General features: G+C 41.5%; 1 protein-coding gene across 5 annotated transcripts in view; it reads right to left on the bottom strand.

The window, feature by feature from the left end:
* Positions 1 to 3,787: 3,787 nt before the first annotated feature.
* Astn2 (astrotactin 2) overlaps positions 3,788 to 15,154 on the bottom strand; it is a 1,021,805-nt gene continuing 1,010,438 nt past the window's right edge. For all 5 annotated transcript variants that reach the window (XM_045154445.1, XM_045154449.1, XM_045154453.1 and 2 more), the window contains one exon: positions 3,788 to 4,576. In XM_045154445.1, coding sequence (XP_045010380.1) covers positions 4,339 to 4,576 — 238 coding nt within the window. In that variant the 3' untranslated portion in view covers positions 3,788 to 4,338. The remainder of the gene's footprint in view (positions 4,577 to 15,154) is intronic.

Here is a 15,154-nt window from a genome sequence, read left to right as displayed (position 1 = left end):
TGGCAACGAGAAAACCCAAGTCACCACACCTGGTGGCGAGTCTTCTTGAATCAGTTTCCCTCAGCACTTCTGATGAAATCCTCTCTTACCTCATCAGAGACCTCGTCGGTGACCTTGCTCAGGCTTCCCCAACCCTTTTCTAAACAGGGCCTAATCTCCTGTTTAGTCTCTGCGCCGCCACCCCTCTTCACTCCGTTTCCTCCTATAACGTCACTATCAAAGTCAGACCATTCCTTGAAAAATGGCCGCCTGCCCTGTCAGAACTCTGATTTCAGTCTAGTACCTTCCAGCGGTCAATATGGCCTGGCTCTGACTATGCCTCCGAACCTCTTCCATCTTGTTGCTCCTCCGTTATTCACAGTCCCTGAAGAAGGGTGCCACGAAAGAAACGCTGCTCTGGCTCCCCTTCCTCTACTGATCTACTTGCTAAGTTTGCACATCCTTTCACTGTGAAGACCTTGGCACTGGGGGCAAAGCCCATCATAACTGTCCGTTAGGCCTTATCATAGCTATCCGGAGCATTTGTTTCTCAACTGTATCTAAGTTTTCCCTTCAATCTTCTCAGCAGGTTTTTGAAACAGTTTATCTAACTCCTCAGCAGATGAGGAAAGTGAGGCTTAGAACAGTTCAGTTGATGTCTGTTAACTTGTATTTCTTAGCAAGGTCTGTCCAGGGTGCTTTCCAGATTTTTCTCCCAGTTCAGCCCCTCCCCACTGTAAATTATTCAGCTAATATTGAAAATCAGATTGGCTTGAATCCAAAGTGTCTGATTTTATCACTTTCTGTTTGGTTAGCTAAGTTCTGGGAGATCCTCAAGGGCACAAGCTGGATCCTCTTTGCCTCACCTTGTCTCCCTAACCTGTAAAATAGGACTCAGGTCCCCTGATGGAAGAGAGATTTAGCTTCTGCCTAGTGAAGGAGGACAACAGCATTGTACCCATTTGCCTGAGGATCCAGCATATACAGTGTGCAGAATATAATAGAATCAGGATTCCCAAAATAGAAGTCATTAGTATTTGTCTGTGTGAGGCTTGCTTTGAGAAGATATTTCTTGACATGCAGAAGGAAGGGCTCAGTCAGGAGTGATTTCAGTAGCTTTGCTTAGCCAATTTTCTTAGTGATCTCCCTAAAATTCATAGCATTTTTCATATTGTCTCTATGAGGATTTAAAAAACAAACCCAATATGTACTCCCATATATTATGTTGGATATAGTCTAGGTCCTGTGTACTCAACATGCACAGCAATGCCACCAGGTATGACTCTCATTGACCCATTTCTTTGATGAGGAAGTTAAAATTAATGTTTTAAGTTACTAACCTAAAAGCAGCAGCTAGTAATGCTGTGATGGAGTCAGATTTCAAGTGATTCAGGCTCAGATCATAGTCCTAGTATATTGGGCAGTTTAATTTTCTACAGTGGCTTGACTAAGATAAAGGAAAGCCACATCCAGGGTTTGGTTCAGAGAAGGCCTGTACTTAAGGTGTAGGAAAGGGTGAACACAAAGAGGCATTTAGGACAGGGCTTAAAACATATCAAGTACTCAAACCACGGTCATTAAGACGTTTAATCTCTATTTTAATGCTTTGGTGTAAGGTGTGGGTCCTCTTTGAATGAATTACCTCTGGAAGCAGTCATCAATATGGCAGAAGTGTCTCCTCAGAGGAACTCTCCACATACACTTACAGAAGAGTTAACCCAATGAGACTTGAAAGAACACTGTGGAACTTGAATTGTTGGAGGTTGAGTAGATCAGTAGACATACAAGTCACCTGGGAGAATCACAGTCTGCTTCCTTTTCTTTTAGATTGCTTACTTTCCTCAAGTGGATCACAGTTCTGGAGAAGCAAATCTCAGCATGGAGGTTTTCACAAATAGCACTGCTGATCCCACAAGTCCTCATCCAAACTAAGACTTAGTATGCTGTGGACTGCTTCTATTTCCACCTCTTCAGTATCTTTTCATCCTCTGAATCCCATAGTACGCTACTCTCTTCTCTGTGGCAGGCAGCATCCATGCAGTATGATATGCCTTGGCCTATATACCATTCCCTTTTAGGTAACCAGTTTACCTGAGCTCATGCTAAGGTGTTAAGAATGTATAGAGCGATTTGTTGTCACTACCCTCCTAGGAGACACACTGGTGATACTGAGGTTGTCAGCTAAATGGAAATTTTAATTAAGCTTCAATCAAGCTGTGTGTGTGAGGGGGTGTGGAAGGGGGGGAGAAGGAGAGAAATGAAAGAAAGAAGGAAGGTAGGAAGATTGGAAGAAAGAAAAGTAGGTTTCATTGTTAGAATGTCTCTTCATGACCACAGTGTCCAAGATGCCATCATATCTTCCCTGGAACCTGCCAATAGCCACCCTTTCTTCCGGGCCTTCTCCAGTCTGTCTTATGCCCTGTCACCAAAATGACTTTTCTTAGAAAACAATTGAACTATTTTATTCCTTTGTTAAAATTCCACAGTGGTTACTTCAAGATATGGCAAATTTCTGTTTCACAACTTCACAAGCTGTGCTGAGCTCTGAGCCTCACCTCTAGTCTCTTCCTACTTCAACTCCTTTTTTTTTTTTTTTTAATGAGAGAAAGCATTGGCATGCCAGGACTACCGGCCATGTAATTGAATTTCATTCATGTGCTCCACCTTATGTGCATGTGTGAACTTGCACACTTGTGTCACATTGTGTGTCTAGCTTATGTGGGATCTGAAGAGTCAAACATGGGTCCTTAGGCTTCACCGACAAGCACCTTAACTGCTAAGCCATCTCTCCAACCCTTGATCGCTATTCTTTTTTAAAAAATATTTTATTTTTATTAATTTATTTGAGACACACACACACACACACACACAGAGGGCACATCAGGGCCTCTATCCACTGTAAATGAATTCTAAATGTATGTGCTACCATGTGCATCTGGCTTATGTGGGACCTGGGGAATCAAACCTGGGTTCTTACGTTTCACAGGCAGGCACCTTAACCACTAAACCATCTCTCCAGCCCCTGATTGCTATTCTTGATGGAAGTGTTTTTGGTGCTTGAAATATATACATATATATATATGATATAATATAATATATAATAATATATATAATATATAACACATATATAATATATATACATATATATATAATTTGTATGCTTTTGATCATAATTTGCCTTCTGCTTGGCTTATATCCTACCCATCTCACCTTTGCTCCTTCCTCTTTATTTGTGAAGCTAAGCTAACAACTTTTTTTTTTTTTTTTTAATGGAAGCATGTCATGACTCTTTCAGCATGTCTCATGACTCATGACCCAGCAATGGCTTAGAAAAACACTCATTCTTCCCTGACACATCCTGACATCATCACATTGCCTCTATGTCATAACTGCCAAACTGAAAGTCCTGGGAGGGCAGAAGTCTCTGCCTGTGATTATATTCCCTCCATCTTTCATAAGCACCTCCCCAACCTGTATTTGCTTAATGAATAGATAAGAGAAGCCTTAAGCGTAGTTCATTGACAAGAAACATCACCCAAGCAGAAAGAGAGACAATAGGAACTTTAATGCACAGAAAGTCCTGCAGGGAGGCTGGGAAGACCAGTGGGTAGCAGGAAGAAGCAGCAGACTTGTAACCTCAATAACATTAAGAAAGAGAGAGAGAGGAGAGGAGAGGAGAGGAGAGGAGAGGAGAGGAGAGGAGAGGAGAGGAGAGGAGAGGAGAGGAGAGGAGAGGAGAGGAGAGGAGAGGAGAGGAGAGGAGAGGAGAGGAGAGGAGAGGAGAGGAGAGGAGAGGAGAGGAGAGGAGAGGAGAGGAGAGGAGAGGAGAGGAGAGGAGAGGAGAGGAGAGGAGAGGAGAAAGTCAGAAAGAGGAGAAGAAAGGAAAGGGGGTGCGAAGGGAAGGGAAGAGGAAAGGAGAGGAGAAAGAGAAGTTCTTAAAGACACAATTTCTTCACTGCAATGATCCTCTGGGCATTCTTGTTGATGCTGAAGAAGTTTGTCTCCTCCAGGAATCCATGACAGGAAGGAGGAAGAAGAGGAGAGCCTGATTTGTCTCCACCTGAAAACCTTTGCCTCCCCACAGACTTCCATCCATAAGAAAAGGCTTAAAAGAAAAGACATTTGACAGAGTCTAATAATATCTTAGAAAAAATAAAAGAGAAAAATGAACGGTTCCATTGGTTACGAAGTTTTCTGTCCACTGTCCATGGGAGAAAGTTTGCTTTGGCCTTGCTGGCAAGCTCCGTGTGCCAGGCCCACATCTTCAGCTGTACCCCAGCCCACCCAGGCCCCAGGCTCCGTGAGCATACCGCTTCCCCCTCGGAGAGTCTCTGTGCTCATGAAGGGCAGTACCCTCCCTCACCGGCCCTTGGACTCTCCGTACGTGTTCCGGGCCATGGACACCATCTTCTCCTCACATGTGATTTTGGTGTCTTTGAGAATGCTGTACCACACCATGCCGGCTGGCCGGACCTCTTCGCTGCGGCAGAAGAGGTAGGGCACGGTGTCCACACGGCTCTGAATATAGGCGCTTCTCAGAAGGCTGGAGCAGTGGCTGCTCACCCTCTCCAGCCGCCGCAAGATCAGGTGAGCCTTTCTGAAAGGAAAAAGGAGGTAACACTGGTCAAGGACAACTCTGCGGTACACTTGGGTGACAAATGACTGGCAAGAGACACAGGAAAACCTCCTGCTAAAGAAATGTCCTGTATATTGCCAAGCTAGGTGTGGTATGTTAAACACCTATTCAAGAATAATTCGCTCAGGGATTTGAGGATGTAGCTCGCTGGTAGAGCTGTGTCTTATCCATGCAAGGTCTTTCCTTAGATACCCAGGGACACCCCATGCCCCTCCAAATTGTTTTAGGACATACTTTCTACAGTTGTACTTTTAGGACTTGGATCTGTAGCCAAATAGAAATTCCTATAGTAATGATAAAAAAAAAATAATGTAAATAGCAACTAAATTGTGATACTACACCATTGGATGTATACCTTGCATACATTAAAAAAATTTTAGTTAATGTTCATATTAAGTCTGAATATCTTCTCTTTTCATTCCCAGTTTACAAGTGACGATCCCAAACTTAGCTCATTGAAATGGCATTATTGGACTGAGGTCAAATATCAACTTGACCGTAGGGTGCCAAGCAGGAGCACAGGGCCTCCTCCTGCCTTTAGCTCCTCTCACTCTCTCATGTGCCTTCAGTCACGAAGTTTGGAAATCGTGCCCTTTGTGCTTCTCTTTCATCAAAGCCTAAATATAAATGCCCTCAAATCAGAACTTCTTGGTGTCCCATTTTTTTTTTCTCAACTACTGATGTCAGCCTTGTCCTCATAAGTTGGTTGTGAGACTATGGATGAGGCACACCCTGTGCCTGAAGAGTACTAGAGAGCTGTAGATACAAATGTTGTTGTTGTGATACACCATGACCAAGGTTAAACTGAACAGGATAAAAAACAAAACAAAACAAAACAAAAAAAAAACAGCACCAATTTTTGTGGTAGTCATCACTGGGAACTTATCTAGACCCATTCCTCTAACCCTAGAGAAAACCAGTGGCTGCATAGTACAGGTTTCTACTTTCCAGGTTTCTCAACAGTGGTATGACATATTCTTTGTTACAGGAATGATCACATAGGATGCTTAGCATCGCTTGGGCCTCAACCATCAGATGCAGAAACAGCATCTCAACACCAGTCAGGTCAATAAAATTGGTTGCTCACATGACCAAATATCCTTTAGGGTATTTAGCTTGAGAACTACTGAATTAGCATCATCTATTGCCACTAGAAGTATGGAAGCTGGAGGCTGGAGAGATAGCTCAGTAGGTTAAAATGCTTGCCTTACAAACATGAGGACCCTAGTTCAATTCCTAGTACTCACTAAAAAATGTCATATGAAGCCAGGCATGGTGGTGCACACCTTTAATCCTAGCACTTGGGAGGCAGAGGTAGGAGAACTGCCATGACTTAAGCTAGAGGCCAGCCTGAGACTACATAGTGAATTCCAGGTCAGCCTGGGACAGAGTGAGACTCTACCTCGAAAACAAACAACAACAACAACAACAACAAAAAAGTCAGTTGTGGTGGGTGGTGTACACCTATAATCCCAGTGCTGGGAAGGTACAGATAGGCAGATCTGGTACTTGCTGGTCAGGCAGTCTAGCTTAATTGGTGAACACTAGGCTAATGAGAGATACTTTTTCAAAAAGAGATCAATGGCATTCCCTGCATAACAACACCCAAGATTGTCTTCTGACATCCACATGGACATGTATGCATGTGAACCTACACACACACACACACGCACGCATGCACGCATGCACACGCACACTTGCACACTAATGTAGAAACTGAGACACTGAGAGGGAAAGGAAGTAAGGTCACACTACATGTCATCTTTGCATCAAGATGTCAGTCTTAATGGGAAACCCACTTCTCTCTGCATTTCAGTCCTTGGAGGCTAATGGAAAGGCTCTCTATCCTGTTGTCCTTTCCATGCCCTTCTGAGACCCTTGGAGCGAAGTGGTTTTACAACACAGACCCCACAAATGGAAGATTGTGTGAGGCACCTGTGAGGCAGCTAAGAAAGGACTGAGCTTGTGTGTTACATTTCATGGGCATGATTTATGAGGTGCTTTTCCAAACGTCCTCTTTGTATAGCTCACCACTTGGGTGGAATATTTCATGAGGAGCCAAGAATTCACTACTTCATAATCACACTCTGTCCACAGCCCTCCCTCCTCTTAGGCAAGCCTCTCTTCCCACCCAAGAGTAGCCTGGGGAGTCTATTTCTTCTCCCTCTTTTATTTTTTTAAAGCAGATTATTACTCTAGTCTATGCTGAGCTGGAACTCACTCCACAGCCTAGACTGGCCTTGAACAGATAGAGCTCCTGCTCTCTTATCACTGTTTTGTTTTGTTTTCTTTTTTTTTTTTTTTTGAGTTATTGCTGTCATTCCTAATTGCTATGTGAACTTTCAAACTTTATCCAACATCCCTAAACCTACCTATATCTTTGTCAATGGGCTGACAAAAAGATAAAAGAAAAGAATACAATCCATACTTAGTAGTTGAGAATGAACCTTTACTCAACAAGATTACATGGGCTAGACAGACAAATTCAACAATACACACACAATACAAACAATGATTTTTATTTATTTTTTAAAGGAGTTGTATGAAGACAGAGGAAGGTGTGTCTCAGTAGGGCTGGGAATGACCAATAAAGCTTCCTTGTGGAAGGGGAACTTGTGTTGAACATCACAAAGGAACAGGCACTAGGTGAAGAAGATAAAGCAAAGGCACAGCAGGCCTCGGAGAGATGAAAGACTGTGTGGAAATTCTGAGGCCTTATGTCTGAGATACAGTGCCCAAGTAGGGGCCTGGTAGGAAAATGAAGAAGTAGGAAGGAGCCAGGATGTTGGTATACTTACTACCCATGTTCAAATATTGTCTCCAATGCATGTGGAGTAATGCTCATTCAGATCTTAGCTCAGCCACCAGCAAGCTGAGTGATAATGTGAAAATGTTTTGCCACCTATGCCTCAATTTCCTTGCCTTACCTATTGTTACAGTCAGTTTCAAGTTGCTGCACAAAGAACCTGACCAAGAGCAGCTTGTGAGAGGAAAGGGATTGTTTTGGCTTAGAGACTCAAGGGGAAGCTCCATGAAGGTAAGGGAAATGATGACGTGAGCAGAGGGTGGACATCACCTCCTGGCCAACATCAAATAGACAACAGTAACAGGACAGTGTGGCAAACACTGGCAAGAGGAAGCCGGCTACAACACCCAAAATCCTGCCCCAAATAATTCATTGCTTCTAGGAGGCTCTAATTCCCAAATTGCCACCAGCTGGGGACCTAGCATTCAGAACACATAAGTTTATGGGGGACACCTGAATCAAACCACCATACCTATAAAATGGGAATACCTTTATATGTTATCATGAATTCTTTCAAAAACCAATAATGAATCTGTAATAGACTTTCAATAAATATTGTTAATGATTACATTATCATTTCAATGCTCAGTAGGGTAGTCACTGAAGGGTTTAAAAAGTGAATGAATCAAGATTGGAGTTGGATTGTTGATAAATGCTTGGGCTGCTTTGGAAATTGATTAGGGGAAGGGCAAAAGGACCACAATAAACCAAGTAAAGGGTACTTCCAGGAGTTAACTGTTAACCAAATTTCAACTTAGCATTCTTATTTGATTTTTCTCTCTGAAGTATTAAAAAGCTACTTATTCTATTTTCTGAAATATGAAAATAGAATACCATGTGACTCATCTTAAATCCATACATCTAAAACTCTAAAAGGTATTACATAGAATCTTAGGAACTTTTATGGAGAACATGTGATAAATGTTAAAACTACCTTATAGTCACTATCAGTGCCACCACAACCATGACACATATCATCACCACCATCTCTGCTCTGCCACCATAATGATGTCATTGGTATATTTTGCCCATCAAACACTGGGGATGCCATGAGTGTCTTTCTACTATAGGAGGTAGACAGACAGAGATATTAATAGTCTGTAATTCAGAGGCAAAATGCTGGGTTGGAAAAAATACAATGTAGCATAGGTGTATATGAGATGAATACCTAACCATCAATATGAGGCTTAGAATAGTCTTCCAAGAGTATGTAATGTCTGAAATAGATCTTCAATGGTGAAGGGAATACCTCATGGAAATGAGAAGGCAAAAGGCATAGGCCACTCCAAGCAAGACAAGAGCGAGTTTTAAATAGCAGTTGATTGAAACGGACAATGCAGTGACTTGGGGTATAGCTTAATTGGAAAGCACTTGCCTTATAACCACTAGGGCCTGAGTTTAGTTCCCTAGGAATTCGTGGTGTACACATGCCTGTAATCCCAGTGCTGGAGATGTGGAGACAGGTTGATACCTGGAGCTTGTTGGCCAGTGGATTAATGAGTTCCCAGTTGTTTGAAAGAGCCTATCTCAAAAATTAAGGTGGAGATATAACCAACATTGACTTCTGGCCTCAACATGCACGTATCTAGGCATGTATACCTTCACATCCATGTTTACCTACACACCTATGAATATGCACATGCATGTATGTGGTGGTTTGAAGTGCCTGTTTCCCATCAACTCGTGTGTTCTGAGTGTTTGGCTTCCAGCTGGTGGCAATTTGTGAGGTGCAGCCATGCTAAAGGAGGTATGTTGTCTGGAAAGAAGGCTTAGGGGTGCTATAGACAGCCCCTCTTGTTAGAGTTTTGCTTGCTTTCTTGATGTTGTTTCCCACCTGCTGTGGCCGGAGTGTTATTCAGCCTCTGTTCATGCCATGCTTCCCCCCTGGCATCACGAAGCATTCCCTTAAGACTGTAAGCCAAAAAAAAAAAAATTTTTTTTTGCCCCATCAAATGCTTTTGCCGTTTCTCCAGAAATGAGAAGGTAACTAAACAGGAAATTGGCACCAGAGGAGTGGGGTCACTGTTGCTGTAAACATGATTGTGTGGCCTTGGCTGATTGGAACTGATTTGTGGGAGAATGTGGAATGAATTGAAATGTTTACCATAGGTATACAGCACAGGACATAGCATACAATAGCTACTAAGTTAGTGTTTAGATTTAGACAATAAATACCAGAGAATTCATGAAGAGAAGTCATGTAGAGATAGGTCTGAGGTACTTACATGCTGGTGAGGATAAGGGGGAGGGACTGAGGGGGACCAAAGGTGAGATTTCTGGGTAATAAATTATAAGTAGTAGAAATGCATAAATCAAAGATTGTGCATGCCTGTAGCTTTCCCTGGAGAGGAATACTAGGTCAGACTGACCACTTTTCTCAAAGGCTATAAACAAAATCTTCCTCATCAGAGATAGGACTTAGGCCTGCTGGGAAAGGAAGAAAGAGGTGAAGTAAGGGCACCACATCTCTCCTGCATCAGCAGGCAAGAATGGAGTAGAGTTGACTTATAAAGGAGTCAGGGGCTAGTCTCAAGTGTCAACTCTCCAGGAATTGGAGAAGCTTTGACCAATCATTCTATTTCTAACTCCATTACCCAAATCAGTTGTTGACCCAGTTATCATAAAAAAGTGCTAATTTGTAAGGGGGAGGAGGGCTGACATGGAGAAAAAGATGAAAGGCATCAAAGAAACATTCCCAATGGCCTCTCTCCCTCCATACCACCTCCCAAATTGAGCTTAAATGGCTGTAGGTTAGTTGACCCCAAGCTTAATGAAAGTCAAGGGCATGATGTGGTTGCTAAAACTTCTCCAGAATTAGAGAAGGTGGATAAAGGGATATAAAGACTCCATTCATGCTGCCGTCACATGGCCATAGTTGAAGAAACCAGGTTTCTTCTGGTAAGGGGGACAAGGACATGAACATACTATAGCCAGACCTGATGCTGGAGGTGCCAGCCTGGTGAGCTCAGAGTAGGAATTAATGGGAAGGAGAGGTGCACACAAAGCCATGGAGTTAGAGCAACTGAAGATATGTTGGCAAAGAAACTGAGGGGGAGGATTGGTAATGGCAATAGTAGAGCACCACTGTGTGCTAGACAGTATCTTACAGTTGCACCACACCACAACTCTAGAGTATATGCTTTACTCCCAGTCTACAGGAGGAGAAGGTAAGCCAGCCAATCATGTGACTTTAACAGGGTGACAAAAATTCCAGAACAAGCTCTCATATTTCTGCTACAAGGCTCCAAGCGTTAGAAGGGAAGTTACAACCTTAAAACCAGAGTACTCTCGAGAGAAAACAGGTATGGTCGTGGGCTTGTGGGCTCTGTATTTCTGGGGTAATCACCTCAAGCTTGTTTTACAAAGGTGACTGCTGTTTGTTGGAGTAACATTTTTGTGATCTGTCTGTATATTCCTATTGTAAAAGCAATGGAGCCTTGATTTACAGAGTAATGCCACCTGAGGTTTGTCTGATGAGCAGGTCACAAGGTAACATGGTGTGATAGAATTGCAAAGCACTAGAGTCCTGAGATAAGAGGACCACATTCACTGAATCTCTATTCATGTCTCAGAGTTAGACTGAAATTCCATCTTCAGGAAGTTTTCCAAATCATTCCAGCTATCATAAGTCATATTTTCCCCTTTGCTGCTGATGCATTTTATTTCTCTGTTGGGAACCATAATATATTCTTTCTGAGTTGTGTACACATTTGGGGATGCAATGTATTATACTGATCAGAATGCTGGTTTGACATGACAAGACAGTGTTTTGACGTTGGTCTTTGGCCCACTAAGTACTTGGCCTTCAACAATTCATATAACCCTACTACATCTCTCTTGCTCAAGCTTCAATATCTACTTTTCAGGGATATAAATGGATCCATAATAGGTACTGAACTAATATTTCCCATTTGCTTCTTGGGCTATAAGGGAATATACTAGTATCTAGCTTTGCTAACTCCACAAAAAGAAGGGATTAATGAATGTAGATTGATATGAACTGAGGAAATTTTCAGTCCTAAAATTTTAAACGAGAGCAATTTTCTAGCAAGGGCCAGCAAAAGGGATGAAAAAGGACTCGTCTACCATGTGGATTAGGGAAATAGCTTGGCATGTAGACAGAAGCTTGAGAGGTCATATGTAATAGCAAAGAAATCTAGTTTCTTGACAAAAGGGTCCTTCAAAAACATTATATTCTTCTATATGTGTCCATGGGGAAAATAAACGTGTCTAGTATATTCTTAAAGCATGAACAGGCACAGAAGAGAGCATATGGATATTTGTGAAACATAAGAGAAACCACAGAAATGAGATGAAGCTATGAATATGTATATATCATTAAATTTGTAACTGTGTCCCATCATATAAATATCCCTGCCCATAATCATATCCATGTTTAGAAATTTATATGGAAACTGTTAACAATTTTATCTCTTGGATAGAATTGAGCTGGCATTATTCACAGCCATGAAGCTCTTACTTTCCATTTTTTATTCTTCTTTACCATTTGCATTTGTATATTATTGAATGGGCAAGAATTATTTCATAATGTAGTAAAGAGATTTATACATATATACATACATACATACATACATACATATATATATGCTGAGAGAGAGAGATAAAATTCAGATGTAGTGAATCAGTGCAATAAAGCTATATTTTTCTTAAATATTTATTTATTTGAGAAACAGAAAGAGAGAGAGAGAGAGAGGCAGATAGAGAAAGAATGGGCACACCAAGGCCTTCACCCACTGCAAATGATCTTCAGATGCATGTCTCACCTGTAGATCTGGCTTACAGGGGTACTGGGGAATTGAAACTGCATCCTTAGGCTTTGCAGGCAAGTGCCTTAACTGCTAAACCATCTCTGCAGATCAAAGCCATGTTTTTATGACTTCCTAGTAGTTGACTAAGATTTCTTTCAAATTAAATTATCATCAAAATCTAGCCTCAAAATATCCTGTACCCCCAGCCAAAAGTCAACACTATATGTGGGCACATACATACATATAACTTGATATTTGTGAAATGTTAATATTTGGTTTTCTCTCCTATTTGTTCCCTCATGAAAAATCACAAGACCCATTTTAGTTTTTGTTGCTGTTTTTTGTTTTTTTCTTTTAACATAGGGTTTTGCTATGCATGCTTTACTGGGCTCCAACTTATAACCCTCATGCCTCACCTTCATGGGTGCTGGTATTACAGGGGTGCACCACTACCGTGACTGGCTCATGAGACCATTTCAGCAATCGGTTTCGTTCCTTTTCTTGCTTTCTCTGTATGTGCGTGAGTGTTCATGTTTGGAGTCCCGGCACATGCGTGTCACAATGCATGTGAGGAGGTCAGAGGGCACCTTTGGGTTTTGGTCCTCCTTTTTCATCTTGTTTGAAGTCCACTCTCTCATTGGTACTGCTTACTTTGGCAAACTAGTTGTCCTGCAAGATCACCCTATCTCTGCTTTGCTTCTCACTTGTAGGCACACCAGGATTATAGACGTCAATGCTACAGCATTTGGCTCTAGATGGGTTCTGGGGATCCAAACTTGTGCACTCATTTTTCCATGGCAAGCACTTTAGCCACTGAGCCATCTCTACAGCACAGGATTTCATTTTTTTGGTTAATAGCAAGGATGATCAGAAATTACTGCAACTGAAATTGATAGGGATTTCAGGATGATAAGAAATTTTCTTATACTATCAGTGAGAAAGGTAGTCAGTGGAGACTTGTTTAAACTAGGGAAACATTATGACATTATGTTTATTAGTGTCTATCCATGGTAAGATAGGTATGTAGTAAGAAATATGAATGCCTGAATAGCTTTTTAATAGATAACCCAGCACTTAATGTGCATTTACTGAACACAATTCACTCTCATTTTAGAAGTGTTAAAATATATGGAAAAAATTATCTGGGATTATAACAACCTAGTTATAGAAACCAATGTCTATTCTTTTCTCCAGGATGTTAAAAAATCCAAAAGCATTTACCCAAGGAAGGAGCTAATACAGTCTTAGAAGAATGTGGAGTAATATACCAAGTTTGCTTACTTTCTCTAAAGGCACAGCAATGGATGCACTAGCTCTTTGCAGATGAGGTGTCTTACCTCCAATGTTGAGAAAGAGCTCAGTAGGTGAACAAACCCTGTGATAGTTCTTGGGGGCTATAAGTAATGTCTGTCATGGAAGCAGAAGTGGCCAACACTATGAATAAATCATGTCTAGTCAAAATTGACCAGATTCACTGAAACTGAATCTCTTCACGTGCTTACTCATCTCTCTACCCTCTTAATCTGATCAAACATAACTGAAAGTATAGAGGAGTGAGGGAGTGGTCAAGGATGTTCTAAGCAGAGCAAATTCTGGTCCCTGGCCACCTATGAGATCAGTTTTTCAAGCCTTCTAATAGGAACCTTATGGTGAGACAGCTGGGTGTCAGCAGGTCTTCTTTGAGCAGCTGTTTGCAGTAACCTATAGTTGTCATGAGAACCAGGCTCTGGGGAACACTGGCCTGATAGATTTATTAGGCAGAGGTAAGAGATGCCCTTTTGTCATGGAATTTTATGGTGGTATACAAACCCAAATCCAGGGAGGAGTTGAAAACATTTTGTTTTTTTGATTCCAAACAGAGTTCATTTCATTTCAGCCCTCAGTATGCTCCTGAAAAGAACACTTATCTCCCAGTCAACCAGGGACCTTTAGCAATAAGATGTTGGGCTGGATGTAAAATGACAATCATGTTGTTTCTGTTTTATAATCTTTTATGATCCCTATGGAATTCTGGGATTTCTGGTTCCTTGGTTTCCCAGGTGGAAGAGACTTTGAATTTAAGCCCTTTTACAATAAATGAGGTTCAGAATGGGGAAGGATTTTGAGGTCACACAAGTAAGTGGCAAGGCTTAGACATGAATCCTGGGCGTCTGGATCCAGAAAAAAAATGTGGATCCTCCTCCCTCTCTTTACATGTTTGTTCTGAATATTTGCTAATCCTTGAGAGACAGAAGAAATTTATTCAAATTGCCCCTCTTTTAAAAGCCTTTATATAACTCTTGGGATAAAGATCAAACTTCCGAGCAGGATTCATGAAAGACATTGTGAATTGACCCTTGCTAAACTCTCCAGTACCGTTTTTCACATTATTTTTCCTTTTCTCTCTTACCTTGAACTCTCTGCTCCAGTGATATTTATAGTTCCTGACTAAACTATATTCTCTTACCTCACCAGCTCTCATCTTTGCACTGGTGTTCCTTCTGATGAAAACATCCTCCCTTTTCCATCTGGCAGACTGTTCATTCTTTGATTCTAAGTATTCACCTCTTTCTTCTTCAGGGATTCTCCTTTGAGCTCCAAGTTTCGATCAGCAACTCTATCTACTTGCATCTAGAATACTGTTACTCCCAAGAGTGTCTGATAGATCAGCAACATTGATATCACCTGACAGTTAGATCAAAATGAAGTGTCTTAAGCCCATCTCAGATCAGATCAATGAGTGGACAAGAATTTTAACACCATCCCCAGATGACTCTCATGCATATTAACATTTGAGAAGCCTTTTTCTAAAAAAATCCTTTCATGCTACTATTTTGGTTTTTGCATGTATGTGTATGTATGTGTATGCTAGTGCATATGTGTGTGGGGGGTGCATATATGTTCATGTGAGTGTTCTTTTGAGACAGGGTCTCTCACTGAACCTTAGAACTCACTTATTTATACTGGCTAGCTAGAGAGCCCTAG

This window comes from Jaculus jaculus, chromosome 1 (genome assembly GCF_020740685.1).
Source record: "Jaculus jaculus isolate mJacJac1 chromosome 1, mJacJac1.mat.Y.cur, whole genome shotgun sequence".
Taxonomy (NCBI): domain Eukaryota; kingdom Metazoa; phylum Chordata; class Mammalia; order Rodentia; family Dipodidae; genus Jaculus; species Jaculus jaculus.
Note: the sequence above shows the minus strand (reverse complement) of the source record. Positions and strands in the feature narration are given on the sequence as shown.